The sequence below is a fragment of the Mustela putorius genome, unplaced genomic scaffold, assembly GCF_011764305.1.
Source record: "Mustela putorius furo isolate JIRA1106 unplaced genomic scaffold, ASM1176430v1.1 tig00000179_pilon_pilon_pilon, whole genome shotgun sequence".
NCBI classification, from domain to species: Eukaryota; Metazoa; Chordata; class Mammalia; order Carnivora; family Mustelidae; genus Mustela; species Mustela putorius.
The window spans coordinates 912,810-927,539 of record NW_025421305.1 but is presented as its reverse complement, the minus strand read 5'-3'; the positions used below and the strand labels follow the sequence as shown (position 1 = coordinate 927,539).

General features: G+C 35.1%; 1 protein-coding gene across 5 annotated transcripts in view; it reads left to right on the top strand.

The window, feature by feature from the left end:
• Positions 1 to 14,730, top strand: part of TDRD3 (tudor domain containing 3) — a 164,663-nt gene that overhangs the window by 67,665 nt on the left and 82,268 nt on the right. For all 5 annotated transcript variants that reach the window (XM_045076600.1, XM_045076601.1, XM_045076599.1 and 2 more), the window contains exon 4: positions 9,812 to 9,972. In XM_045076600.1, the coding sequence (XP_044932535.1) occupies positions 9,812 to 9,972 (161 nt within the window). The remainder of the gene's footprint in view (positions 1 to 9,811; positions 9,973 to 14,730) is intronic.

The following is a 14,730-nucleotide window of genomic DNA, read 5'->3' as shown; positions in this document are numbered from 1 at the left end:
GGAAGATGACTGCTGTCTCCAGGCTTCCAAGCCTAAGCCATGTCTTCCCATAGGCAGTTTATCTTTGAGGTTTAGATGGTGAGAGTGGAGGGAGGTGTGGTGGGGAAGCCACCTTTGTAACTTTTTTTCTGAGTGTTTTAGGGCAGACTTTGCATTTCTTAGATATTATACGTTTTTTGAACCTGGTGGCTTATAAGCTAAAAATCATGGAACAAAGTCATTACAAAAAAAGAAGTAGAACTATTATTTCTACAAAGCTGTTTAGTATTTTTCATATTCTTTTTTTAAAGCATAATATTTTGCAGTAGTGATTTTCATAGCTTAAGCCTCTGAACCAAAGTATAGAATTATAAAGTAGAGGTTATTATAAAAATACATTACCAGTCCAGCTACATGATGACCTTATGCATTACTGTGGAACCCTAAAAAGGAAGGACTTTCAGGTCTGTATTTATTTTTTCCTTCTAAGTCTTAAAAATGACAGGTTGTATATGCCTTTTTAAAGGTCAAACTGTGATTAAAGACCTAATTTTACAAATGGGAGGGACCCACTCAAAGCTCTAGCAGTACCGACATCAACCACAAGATGGCTTCGCTGCCTTAAAATTCAAAGTGAATGCCCTTTCACCATCAGTCTAGAAAATTAGACGTTTTTCAAAAGAAAAATAATTGTAAAAAGCTTTAAGTTTTAATTTAAATAAAATTATATCATGTTTTATGTATGTTAATTTATATTCTGGCAAATAATACAATTTGTCAGTGTTCCTTCTGGTGAGTTATTAAAATTAAACATGCACTCTTAAGTTTCAGAACAATGGATTACTCTGAAATATTGATTTTACTTTGCTTTATTTACAAGTATTTATTGGCAAATATTAGTAGAACTTCTGTGGAGTTTAAAAATGACTGTACTAAACTATATACAATAGGCAAATAACTCTTCTGATAATTGAAAAACAAACTGTTCACCTTTTTTTTTTTTTTTTTTTTAATTCTCCCAGAGAACAAAAAGCTAAAAAGGTGAAGGATAGAGGTGTGGAAATAGGCTAATGATACACTAGTATAAGGGTTACCTTTGACGGGGGGGGGGGTCCCCAGAGTGTTTTCCTCATATTTCATTTGCTATAATTGCTCTGAATGATTGAATAAGAGAAATTATGTCTTGTGCTACATATTTCGATGTATAAATTGATGCTTTTCACAGGGGATCTCAAGTTTGGAAGAACCTATTCAGGATTATGTCTATTTCTCACTTAATAAGCTTTTATAATACTCTGTTTTTAAAATGTCTGAGGAGTGGAAACTTTTAGGTCGTCTTCTAGTAAAGGTACTACCATATTTAGGATTCAGAAATGTTCTTTTAACTGTTATTTATAATTTTTTTTTACATTTATACTCTCGCTGTATGTGAATATAGCTTGAAAAATTTGAGCTAGGGATGAGGGACTACCTTTGCAAAGCTGTTTTTCCAGCATTTCTAGTGCATTTGACTTTTTTCTTGATCTTTTTTGGTACAAGCTTCTAACTTACCTAGGAGAGCCCTGATTTTCAGCAAATTCTTCTTTTTCTTCTTTTTCTTCTCTCCTTACTGAAAATCTGCTCTGCTATATCCAGTGTTAAGCAGTTTATATGCACTATCTTTGTAGTCTTCAGAAAAACACTGAAAACAGAAATGGTTACTGCCCTCTTTTTACTGCAGAGATGAAGGAACTTAACTTCCTTAAAATCTGTTTATGCTTCCAGGCAAACTATTTATTCTGTAAACCCCCATTCATATTCCACTTCTCTCCCAATTTTCTTGACCCCTTTTGAGCAGAATTAACTTTTAAGCATCAGTATTTCCATTGCCCTTTAGACCTGTATCTACTTTTACCACGTAACAAATTTTGTCATAGTTTTAAAATGCGTAATAGAAAGACGACAGACTTTGGTATAAGACAGATCTCAATCTGAATCCTAATTTTCCCTCCTACTAGCTGAATGACATCTGGCAGAATACATTACCCTCTGCGCTCAGTTTTCTCATTTAAGATACACAAGTGATCCTATCACACTTTGTGGATCTGGAGATAAACTAAGGCAAATTATTTTGAAGACAAAGGGAACACTGTATTTATCAAGGAATTTTGAATACATATTTGTGCTAAGTTCAAGGGATGCAGCGATCAACAGGACAGCCCCTGCCTTGTTGGAACACATAACCTAATGAGAGATCAAGAAACTTATGTGTTCATGTAGTGAAATCAATATTATGTCAGAAGTACTTGTGATGAAAGGGCAGCTGTCTCAGCTTGGTGAAGTGGGGAGGTTGCTTTTCTTGCTAGACTATTAGTTTTTAGAGGTGTGCTTCCCAGTGAGGTAATAGTGGGCAGATCCCCATTTGGGGGCATATTTAAAATTTTAGGAGAGGAGAGTGATTGTGCGTATAGGTGTATATATACACATATATACACACACACATTAATTATATATATCACAATAATATATATTATATAATACTATATATATACGATATATACAATGAAAAGGTTTATTGTACAAACTATAAAAAAACAGCTTGACAAAATCTTAACTGATAACAATACATGGAAGATAAGAATAGTGGACATTTGTGATTCCTAGAACCTGAGTTATCTTTGTGTGTGTGTGAGGGAATGTCCCATCTTTCCAGTCATGGTGGTGAAGAGAAGGAAAATGCCAGACACATTTTCTGCAGCCTCCATTGCAACTATGCCATGCATATGTACCTCAGCTCTGCTAGTCATCTGTAGCCTTGATGGACTTGGGCTAATCATTCAAATAAGCAGGAACCATAGTGAATGCTCTCTGCTAGTGGTAGAAGCTACAGCGAGTTTGAGTTTCTACGGTAGTAGCTGCAGAGGTCCTGGGGTAGGTTTCTAGGGCCAGTGAGGCTGATGGAACAGGTGTACACCTAGATGCTTGGAGTGTGTTGGGTCCCATTCATTAGAGCTCATGAATGCTGATTGTCAGCAGGTCTTCCTAGTTAAGAGTTCAGTAACATCTTGGTAGTGGAAATCAGCCATGGCAGTTGGCAGATGCTACAAATACTAAGGCTTCTTCTCTCCCCTCCCCATCCAAGAACTGTTGTTTTACCAACACCATGGCCACTAAACCATTTCTATGGTTTGGTTATGAGTGTTTTTTCTCTCTGTGTTGGCAACAGACCTAGTTCTTTAATTCTCTTGATATTTCTGTGAACTACCCAATGTCTTAATTTCAAAATATATTGTATACTATTTGAACTATTTTAATGTAATATTTAACATATACAAACATATATGCTTTAAGCTTAATAATAAAGTGAGCACATCTGAAGTCTCAGCCTGGTAGAACTAGAACATTACAGCACCACTCTGCCTACCTGGGTGTCCGAGCTCTTCCTCCCTCCCACACCAAGAACAGATTGTTGTGAATTTTGAGTTTAACTTTACTTTTAAAAATATTTTAGTCATATGTCATTGTTCATGAAAAATATATATTTTTATTTTTAAGCTTTATAAAATGTTAACATACTGTCTGCTGTAATTTGCTTCTGTCATTCAGTGCTCTGTGTCTAATAGGTGTCCATGTGGCATATATCTATTATGCATTCATTTTTCTCTTTTATATAATACTAAACTGTGTAAATAAAACTTCAGTTTACTTATTCTCCTGTTGATGGATATTTAAATGCTTTTCTTTTCCTTTGGTTTTTATAATAGATGCACTACTTTTAGGAACAAATTTGTGTATTTTTCTTGATGCATGTTTGTAAGAGTTTTTCTGGGGAACATAACCAGGGATTGAATTATGTTCTAGCGCTAAGCCAGTATTGAACTTTATAAGATTATGCCAAATTATTTATTAAAGTAGTTGTACCAAATTTGTATTACCTTCAGTAGTATGTGTGAGATACCATTAATCTCCATCATTTGTGGCACTTGAAATGATCAAATTTTTCTAATCTTGTGGTTGTAAAATATGTTACTCTTCCTTAGGCTATTCTGTCCTTGCCCACCCCCACACTGGTAGACATTTCAGAATCAAGTTTCTTAAAAGATGTTGGAGTTTTGGGGCACCTGAGTGGCTCAGTGGGTTAAGTCTCTGCCTTTGGCTTAGGTCATGATCTTAGAGTCCTGGGATCGAGCCCCCAGAACAGTCTCTCTGCTCAGTGGGGAGCCTGCTTCCCCCTCTCTCTCTGCCTGCCTCTCTGCCTACTTGTGATTTTTCTCTCTGTCAAATAAATAAATAAATAAATAAATAAAATCTTAAAAAAGAAAAGATGTGGAGTTTTGATTGAAATTGCATTGAATTTGCCAATCGGTTTTTAAAAAATGTTTTATTAACATATAATGTATTATTAGCCCCAGGGGTACAGGTCTGTGAATTGCCAGGTTTACACGTTTCACAGCACTCACCATAGCATATACTCTCCCCAATGTCCATAACCCACCACCCTCTCCCTAACCCTCTCCCCCATAGCAACCCTCAGTTTGTTTTGTGAGATTAAGAGTTTCTTATGGTTTGTCTCCCTCCCGATCCCATCTTGTTTCATTTATTCTTTTCCTACCCCCCAAACCTCCCACGTTGCCTCTCCACTTCCTCATATCAGGGAGATTATATGATAGTTTTCTTTCTCTGATTGACTTATTTTGCTGAGCATAATACCCTCTAGTTCCATCCATGTCATTGCAAATGGCAAGATTTCATTTCTTTTGATGGGTGCATAGTATTCCATTGTATAGATATACCACATCTTCTTTATCCATTCATCTGTTGAGGGACATCTAGGTTCTTTCCATAGTTTGGCCATTGTGGACATTGCTGCTATAAACATTTGGGTGCACATGCCCTTTGGATCACTACATTTGTATCTTTAGGGTAAATACCCAGTAGTGCAATTACTGGGTCATAGGGTAGCTCTATTTTCAACTTTTTGAGGAACCTCCATGCTGCTTTCCAGAGTGGTTACACCAGCTTGCGTTCGCACCAACAGTGTAGGAGGGTTCCCTTTTCTCCACATCCTCGCCAGCATCTGTCATTTCTTGACTTGTTAATTTTAGCCATTCTGACTGGTGTGAGGTGGTATCTCATTGTGGTTTTGATTTGTATTTCCCTGATGCCGAGTGATGTGAAGCACTTTTTCATGTGTCTATTGGGCCAATTAGTTTAAAGACAATTGATATCGTTATGTTACCATATTATCAGTGAAATGCTTATAAGGTGCCTCTGTGAACAGAAGAAAAAAGCCCTAATACATAGCATTTATACTTTTTGTAGCAAGAGTATTATCACCATGGCTGATTATAAGCTACACCATGAAATCACTGATGCCAGAAATGGGAAGATATGTGCATAATAGGGTCTTGTGAACTGGTATGAGCTGCCTCTAGCATACTCCTAGATGTATCTCTTCATTTATTTAGTTTTTTCCATAGTTTTTTTTTTTTAAAGATTTTATTTATTTATTTGACAGAGAGAGATCACAAGTAGGCAGAGAGGCAGGCAGAGAGAGAGGAGGAAGCAGGCACCCTGCTGAGCAGAGAGCCCGATGTGGGACTCGATCCCAGGACTCTGAGATCATGACCTGAGTCGAAGGCAGCGGCTTAACCCACTGAGCCACCCAGGCGCCCAGTTTTTCCATAGTTTTATAATTTATGAAAGTATAGAGGTCTTGTATCTTTTGTAAGCTTTATTCCTGGAGTATTCTATTTTTGCTGCTGTAAATGGTGTTTTTAAAAAATTACTAATTTTTCTCTCTGATAATTGTCTATTGATCTTAAATTCTACTAACTTATACATATTATTCTTAATATTTTATCTGTATATTCTTTTATGCTTTCTTTGTAAATTTGCCTTTTGTTGACATTTCACATGAGTGCAAACAGTGTATATACTCTCTTGTATCTGGCGTCTTTAACTTAGTGAATGTTTTTGAGGTTAATATGTCAGTAGTTTGTTTCTATTTATTGCTGATTAGTATTCCATTTTATGGATATACCACTTTCTTCTTTTCATTTACTAGTTGATGGATATTTAGACTTCTCTGCATAGTTCTCTTGTGTTTTTCCACTGCTGATGAAAGTAGGTTGAATGTTTTTATTAATATTATCTCTTAAGTCACTGATTGGCATCTTTACTCTCTGCTTCTTAATCAGTCCTGTTCAGTATCAGTTTCATTAGCCTTTGTGAAGAATCAACACTAGTCTTTGCTAAGCTTGACTTTGTTATTTCATTAATTTCTCCATATTATCCTCTTTCTTCTACCTTATTTGAGCTCAGTCTGTTCTTTTCATAACTTGTTAGTTTAGCTCATTAATTTTCTTCTCTCTCTTCTAATACAAGCTATATAAATTTTTTAGACCAGGCTTATTATTTTGTAGTCTGTTTTTGATAATTCCAAATTCCCCAGGCCTTGGAGACTTAATTTTTTTTAATTTTTAATTTTTCTATGATTCTCATGCTTTATGGCTTGTTTCCTTATGAGTCTCTTGATATTTTCTTGTGATTTCATGTTTCTTGATCTGTCTTTGTGGGTATTCTGGGCACCTGAATCAGCAGTGCTTTCTTCTAGAAGGAATATCTGGAGGTAGTGGGGGTGCTATGAGGTTTTGGCTAAGGTTAATTTTGCTACTTTTCCACTTGCCCAAAGTTGAGGCTCTCTCAATTGCAGGTTGTTACTACCAGAAGCACACATAGATCTTCTCTGGCGGAAAATGTCCACTAAATTGAGATTTACTGTAGATGCCTGAACGGATAATGTGACCAATGTTCTGAAATTTCTAACACTGTATACAAATTAATCTTTGTTTTTTATTATTTTCATCTAGAATTTATATATTTTTTAACTTTGGGGTTGCCCTTGACACTAGTTGGACACAGATTTTGAGGTTAATTTTCATTCATTATAGTGGATGCCTTTAGATGATTTTATTTATTTTTTTAAAGATTTATTTATTTATTTTAGAGAGAGAGAGAGAAAGAGAATGCAGAAGCAGGGGGGAGAGGCAGAGGGAGAGGGGAAAGCAGATTCCCCACTGAGTGTGGAACCCAAAGCTGGATTTGATCTCATGATGCCTAAATCTTAACCTGAACCAAAATTAAGAGTTGGATGCTCAACCAGCTGAGTCACTTAGATTCAGAATTTAAAGTTAGGATTTATAATCTTAGAACTATAGCATTTTATCCTACTATTTGTATTTTATTTAGGTCCCATACTTCTAGTATTTTGTTTATTACAGAGTATAATAAGCTGAATTTTGTAAACATAAATGAAAATATTCATTATATCTGTTGGCTTACATATAGAACATTTCTGAATTGTGGAATAACTAATATTAAGGCTTGATAATTCTCCTGGAGAAGTGACCATTCTCCTGGAGACTCAGTGTCCATAATCCCACCCCCTTCTCCCAAACCCCCCCCCCCCCGGCAAAGTTTGATTTGTGAGAGAGTCTTCTAAGACTCTTCTAAGAAGAGTCTAGTAAATAGTACCTCCTTTTCTGCTTTGCTTTTGAATCAGTTGAGAAGTAAAGTGTGGGAAACGTGGGCCAAAATATCAACTTTATTATTAATGAAAATTACTTTGAAAGATGTGATTTAGTGAGAGAGGTGAATGGACTAACTGAACCACAAACCAGACAGACTTAGACACTCCTTCACAGTAGTGTCAATCCAGTGAAGAGCCTGAGTAAATACCTCAGAGTTCCTAGCTAGATCCCAAGAAAAAGAAGGGTCAGGATGAGCCCAGTTTGAGCCCAGTATATATGGTATATTTTTCCCAATCAGATAAGTCATTCCATGAGTGGGTATATTCATTTCCTAAGGTTCCTGTAACAAATTACCACAAACTTGGTGGCATGAAACACAAAAATGTATTCTCTCACAGTTCTGTAGGCCAGAAGTCTAGAATCAATGTCTTAGCAGGGTTGTAGGACTCTGCAATTCCATAAAGATACATTGTGATCTGTATTTCATATGACCAAGTTAAGGTGCCCCTGTCATGCTGTATAAGAAATCCTAGGAAAGTTTAATTTCTTTCTTACTAAGAATTAAACAGAAGCAAAAGTTTTCCTGTCACAAGTCAATGGATGTGCTCCCCCTAAAATACATGTGTCTCACTTTGGAACGCATAGATCTAGATCATCGATCAGCTAATAGAACTTTTTGTAGTGTTGTAGGTAGTTTATATCTGTGTTGTCCAGATACAGAACATTTGAAATATGGATGTTACTCAAGAGTTGAATTTTAAATTTCACTTAATTAATTTAAATATATATTTAGGTAGTCACATATGGTTCAACAGCACAAGCTGTATATTCATTAATGTCTAAGCTAAAAATATTAGGAGTAGAAAAATAAAAGAGAATGGTAACATTATAATAACTATAACCTGTCTATGGTTTAATTTAAATGTCCTTATTTTAATGACATTAACAAAGAAAAAGAAAAAGTTCATCCTGAATTCGCAGCTTATCTGTACTTAGTAAAGACTTTGGACTTGTTTTAAGTTGGAATTTTTTTTTGTAACTGAAAATTCGATGAAATTTTAGTCTCTTTTTTCTAATTATATTCTTTAGGACTAAATAGATATCATAATTATTTCTCTTTGGCAAAATACTAGTAAATATGAAGTAGAAATTTGTTAATTTGGGACATGCTTACTCAAGAAATTAAGTGTAAATGTTTGTCAGTCATTTCACATTTTTCTTTGCTGAAAATATAAATCACATTATTATGCACATAAAGATTTTACTTAACACTATGTAACAAAAAAGTAGCCTTTTTTTTCCTTGGTAGGTATGATACTACTGAAAGGTATAATATTTTATAATGTAGAAAATATAACTTTTTAATAAAGTTGTTTTTCAGCCATGTAAACAGATTTTACCAGCATTTCTCAATTATATCAGAGGCATTTTGTTATATAAAATTTTTAAGAGCTCATCAATTTTATTTTTGGCTTTGATTGAAATGTGACCAGAGAGAGCATTTCTTCTCTTTAGTGCCAGGCATGTAATACAACATTAGATTTAAATTTACTTAAAAAGATAATGTGAAAATACATCCAGTACAGCTCAAACTTATTGAAGTTTATATTGTTAAATTTTGGGGTATTGTATTCTTCATTAATGCCAGAAGAGGGCGTGCTTTAAACCTGCTGTTTTTAAACAGTATATATTCCTTCCAACTGGTGGTGTTACGTTGATGTCCTTTAAAAAATTACCAAGTTCTTAGGGATGCTCGGGTGTCTCAGTGGTTTAAGCCTCTGCCTTTGGCTCAGGTCATGATCCCAGGGTCCTGAGAGGAGCCCTGCATCCAGCTCTCTGCTCAGCAGGGAGCCTGTTCCTCCCCCTCCACACTCCCCTGCCTCTCTGCCTACTTGTGATCTCTCTCTCTGTCAAATAAAGAAAGAAAGTCTTTTAAAAAAATTACCAAGTTCTTTAATTCCAGATTGTACCTTAAGGTACATGGGAGAAGATGGGGGGGTGCATATGAATAATTTAGAGCACGTAATACTAAAAAATCTATTAATACACCTTTAATCCAGAAATATAACTTGGTTTTCCTCAGGTTTTCTCATTACTTTCTGAAAATGCATTCAGAATTAATGAATTCAGGAGACCCTTTTGAAGTTTTATCTTTAAATCACCCCAAATCCTGATGTATATTATGTAATTTTACTTTTGACCTTATTTAATTGAAATTATTATAAATCATGAAGTATGACCATTAAGGAAGAAGGAAACAGAATAAATGAAAAACAAAGCCATGGCTAGAAAGTGATATTTATTCCTTTGTATTTTGACAGCTTGAAGGTCCATGTGTTTTGCAAATTCAAAAAATTCGCAATGTTGCTGCACCAAAGGACAATGAAGAATCTCAGGCTGCACCAAGAATGCTGCGTTTGCAGATGACTGATGGGCATATAAGTTGCACAGCTGTGGAATTTAGTTATATGTCAAAAATAAGGTGATTAACACTTTAATTTCTGTATTTGTTGCAGTGTGAAGGTGCTATTCAAAATGGATTTTGTTTTACGAATTTTAGAAAGAAGTAATGAACTATTATAAGTGCCTGTTATGATTTTTCAAAAGAAAGTAAGGAATTTATATTTCTACTTCATCTGTATAGGAAAATAGGAATGGAGTTACTCTTTCCTTAAATGTTAATTACTTTAAAAAAATTCAAGGTGGCTTTGTATGAAAAGTAATCATTTCTGTTTTTTTCAGTAAATTTTAGGTCAGAAATTTCCAGGAACAATTTCTCTGAATATGTTACCATTTCTTCTTTAGCAGTTGTGTCCATCACACTAGAAAAGTTTTATAGACTAATGAATTTTCTTAGGAAATGATTGAAACTAGAGACCTGTGCCCTTCTACTTTCTGAGAGGACAGGGAACTCTATAAGGAACAATTTTCCAAATTCTTCTTTGGCTATTTTTATGAGAACTTTTTATTTTTATTTGCATAAATTTGATGTGTAACATTGTGTAAGTTTAAATCGTATAGCATTTTCCTTTGATAGCCTTATATATTATCCCTATTGTAACAATATTTATCGCATTGTATAATTATAGCATAATATTGTCTGTGTTTATTAGACTGTGTATTAGATCTCTGTGGCTCATTAAAAATTGGTACCCTTAAACTGCTTTAATCTTATCCCTCCCCACCATTTCCTGGTAGCCACCATTTTATTCTTTTTACAGATTTAACTTATTTGGATTCCACATATAAATGATATCATATAGTCTTTCTCTGTCTGAATTATCTTGCTTAGCATAATAGTTTAAGGTCCATTCATGTTGTGGCAAATGGAAAGATATTCTCCTTTCTCATGCTGAATAATATTCCATTGTATATATATACCACATCTTTTTTATCCATTCATTCGAGTTGTTTCCAAATCTTGGCTATTATGAATAATGTTGCAATAAAGATGAGAGTATGTATTTCTGGTCAAAGTCCTGCTTTCATTTCCTTTGGGTATATACCCTTTGGAATTGCTGGATTATATGGTAGATCTATTTTTAAGTTTTTGAAGAATCTGCATATTGTTTATCATAGTGTTTGAAGCAATTTACATTTCTACCAACAATGTATGAGTTCCCCTTTCACCACATCCTCGCCAGTATCTCTTGTCTTTTGTGTTCTTGATGAAAACCAATCTAAGAGAAGTAAGGTGATAGCTCATGTGGTTTTGATTTGCATTTCCCTGATGAGTAATAATGTTGAGTAGCTTTCACCTGCCTTTTGGTCATTTTGCTGTCCTCTTTGGAAAAATGTCAGCTTAGTTCTTCTCATTTTTGAATCAGATTTTTTTTTTATTATGTTGACAGAGTTCTTCATATATTTTGGATATTAATCCCTTATCCAATATATGGCTTGCAAAAATTATCTCCCATTCTGTACATTTTATTTTCATTTTGTTTCTTTTTGTGCAGAAGCTTTTGAGTTTGATGTAGTTCCATTTACTGATTTTTGCTTTTGTTGTTGTACTTTTGGTGTCATGTCTACAAAATCATTGCCAAGACCAATACTGATAAGCTGCTTCTCTGTGTCTTATTCTAGGAGCCTTAGGTAGCAAGTTTTATATTAAAGTCCTTGATCCATTACAAGTTAATTTTTGTGAGTATTGTGAGACAGGAGTCCAATTTCACTGTTATGTGTGTGTTTCTATGAGAAACTTTTTAGAGTTGGCATTCCTGTTGGGATGGAGAAAAGCAATGAGAAGGAAGGGGGAAATGTTTTCTTTAACATCAGTGTCCTCACCATTCAGTGTGAGCAATTTTCCAAGGTGGGAATTTTCATTGGACATTTGTAGTGGTTTCTAAATGCTCATGTTTGCTGCTCTAGGTCCTTTGAGCTTTCTCACTTAATGTAAACTCCTAGACCATATTTCTCTCCTCAGTGAGTATTTAAAAAGTGTTTAGCATCTGCTGTGTTCTAGCCCCTTTATCTGGTGCTAGGGCACAGAAATTAAAAAAAAAAAAATTAGATTTTTGCCCCCAAATAGCTCCTCTGCTAATGATGCAGGCACATAAGCATATCAGTTATAATAAATATGTCAACTAAAAGGATTAGGAGTTGGGATGCCTGGGTGGCTCAGTCAGTTAAGTGTCTACATTCAGCCCAGGTCATGATCTCAGGGTCCTGGATGGAGTCCCGCATCAGGCTCCTTGCTCAGCAGGGAGCCTCCTTCTCCCTCTGCCTGCCATTCTCTTGCCCTTACTCTCTCTCTCTCTCTCTGACAAATAAATAAAATCTTTAAAAAATTTTTTGAAAATAAAAAAAAGAATTAGGAGTCTAGAAAATTTACTCTATTGGGGGGAGCCAGGAATAAGACCTAAAATATGAGTATTTCAAGACTAGTGAGGGGGGAATAGTGCGTGCAGAGACATGTTGTCCCGAAAACAAATGAGTGAAAAGTTCCATTTGGAAGAGCTTTAGTGATTTGGGGTGGTGGTATATGGGAAGAAATGTGATTGGTTGAGGCCTCTAAGCCATGCTCAATAATTTCCCTTCTTTTTATTCTTTCTTCAATCTGAATCTGCCTCTGGTAAAGGGAGTGTCTTTCTTAGAAAATACATATTTGTCTAAAATACTGGTTTTTTTAAAAAAGATTTTATTTATTGAAAGAGAGAGCACAAGCAGGTAGAGCAGCAAGCAAAGGAAGAGGGAGAAGCAGACTCCCTGGCGAGCAGGGAGCCCAACGTGGGGCTTGATCCAGGACCCTGGGATATGACCTGGACTGAAGGCAGTCACTTAAACAACTGAGCCACCCAGGTGCCCCTGAAATGCTGGTTTTTATATACAAAGCAGGTTTTATTGATTTTGCATTATGGTTTTGTTGTTGTTGTTGTTGTTGTTTTAAGTAGGCTCCACGTTCAGCATGGAGCCCAGTGCAGGGCTTGAACTCACAACCCTGAGATCAAGACGTGAACTGAGATCAGGAGTTGGACATTTAACTGACTGAGCCACCCAGGTGCCCCTGTTGTCTTTTTGAAGAGTGGAAGGGTTCCTACTTTTGTGGTGAAAGACAGCCTCTCCTCCTTTGACAAATTCAGTCAAACCCCCTACAAAGGAGTTTACAAATGATTCAGAAAGACTTGCTGTGCAAGACTTGACTTGTCTGATTTTACTGCTCTGTAGTTCTCTGAGCTAAGTGAAGACACAAGATCGTCCAGGAAGGAGGGTCCCTTATGTTGTTAACTGTTTTCTTTTGTTAAATTTATTGCAATTTGACAATTGAAAAAAAAAATACTACCTCTTTCTCATTGACTCATCATCCAAATAGCATGCTACTTTTGTTGCTGTGAAAGCAACAGCCTACAGAAATGTTTTTACATGTGAATATCTGGGAGACTTTTATCGAAGTAATTGGTTAGTGGTTAGCTTAGAAGCAAAGTAGAATAATTCAGTAGAGAGGATATACCAGGATCTGATACTGACTGTGTTGTCTTCAGTGCACATTACATTTCTTTGGGGTGCTTTTTTCAATTCTTCTGTTCTACTTCCTGATTGACTTCAACTTTTAAACACCCAGTTCTCACTGTTTTTATGTTTATTTGTCTTGTTATATAGCTTTTTAAAAATTGCATTGAAGAGAGAGTAGAGGCATTTTGGGGTGCCAATAAAAATAGTAATTAAATAAAAATATGCTCTCTGAATAAGGTTAGTTAGGGCCTTGACAGCGATGTATATTAAAAAATTATATTAAAATTTTAACATCTATTTATCCTTTTGTGGGCATAGGACTATCATTTAATCTGGTGAGTGGGAGTTTTTACCAGTTATCCTAATGAAATTTTAAGTACATCTTCAAATAATTTGACAATTTTTTCTCTTAACCTATTAAGGAGAGTTTGAAAAAGGTACAGTCACTTCATACAAAAATTAGTTTATCATTTGTTTTCAGATAAGCTTTTAGTTTTCAAGTTATATTATCACAACTTAAATGTCCCTGTAATTTGCATCCAGTCTTTTAAGTTCTTATGTAGTTTCTTTTATTGCTAATTTATGTTTCTAGATTTTCATTGCATTTTTCAACTTCATCAATTTGTAGGAAATTATTGGCTAAAAATGGTTTTGAAGTATAAGTCTTATATAAATGATACAATTCAGTAATTAGAGTAGTTTCTTTAAAGTAAAGAGTGTAGCATCCTGTAGTTGAAACTTTTTTTGATACAGAGTTATGAAAATCTGGATCTGCTGATTGCCTAAATTGAGAAAAACTTCTTCACTTAGTGTAACTGTATTCAACTGTTGCTGATACTGAAGTCTGATAAATATTGTCCTTAGTTATTTACCACCACAGAGCTCCCCACTTAAGGGTTAGGTTAGGCATGGCTGTTCATGACCATTTGTTCCATGAATTACATGTGATGACAAAACTTGAGATCCTCAGAATAGTTTTTACCAGATAATGTCTTGCTTTCTATGAGATCTTTGAAGCTTTAAAAACAGGTGGATTCTATTTCTTCTTATTAATAACTGTTTTAAAACCATCTATTTTTTTTTTAAATAGACCGATGATATTGATGCTTTCTACTGATTTTGCTGTTGCATATATCAGCACATGGTGAATATCCTGAGCTTTAAAAATGTGGACAACGTGAAACCATTTCAGACTTATTTTCTAAATTTGTTCTACGTATTCAAGAATGGTCTTTACTCCTGTTGAGAGTACTTTATCCCTTGCCGCATATGCAAAGAAATGGAGTGGGAC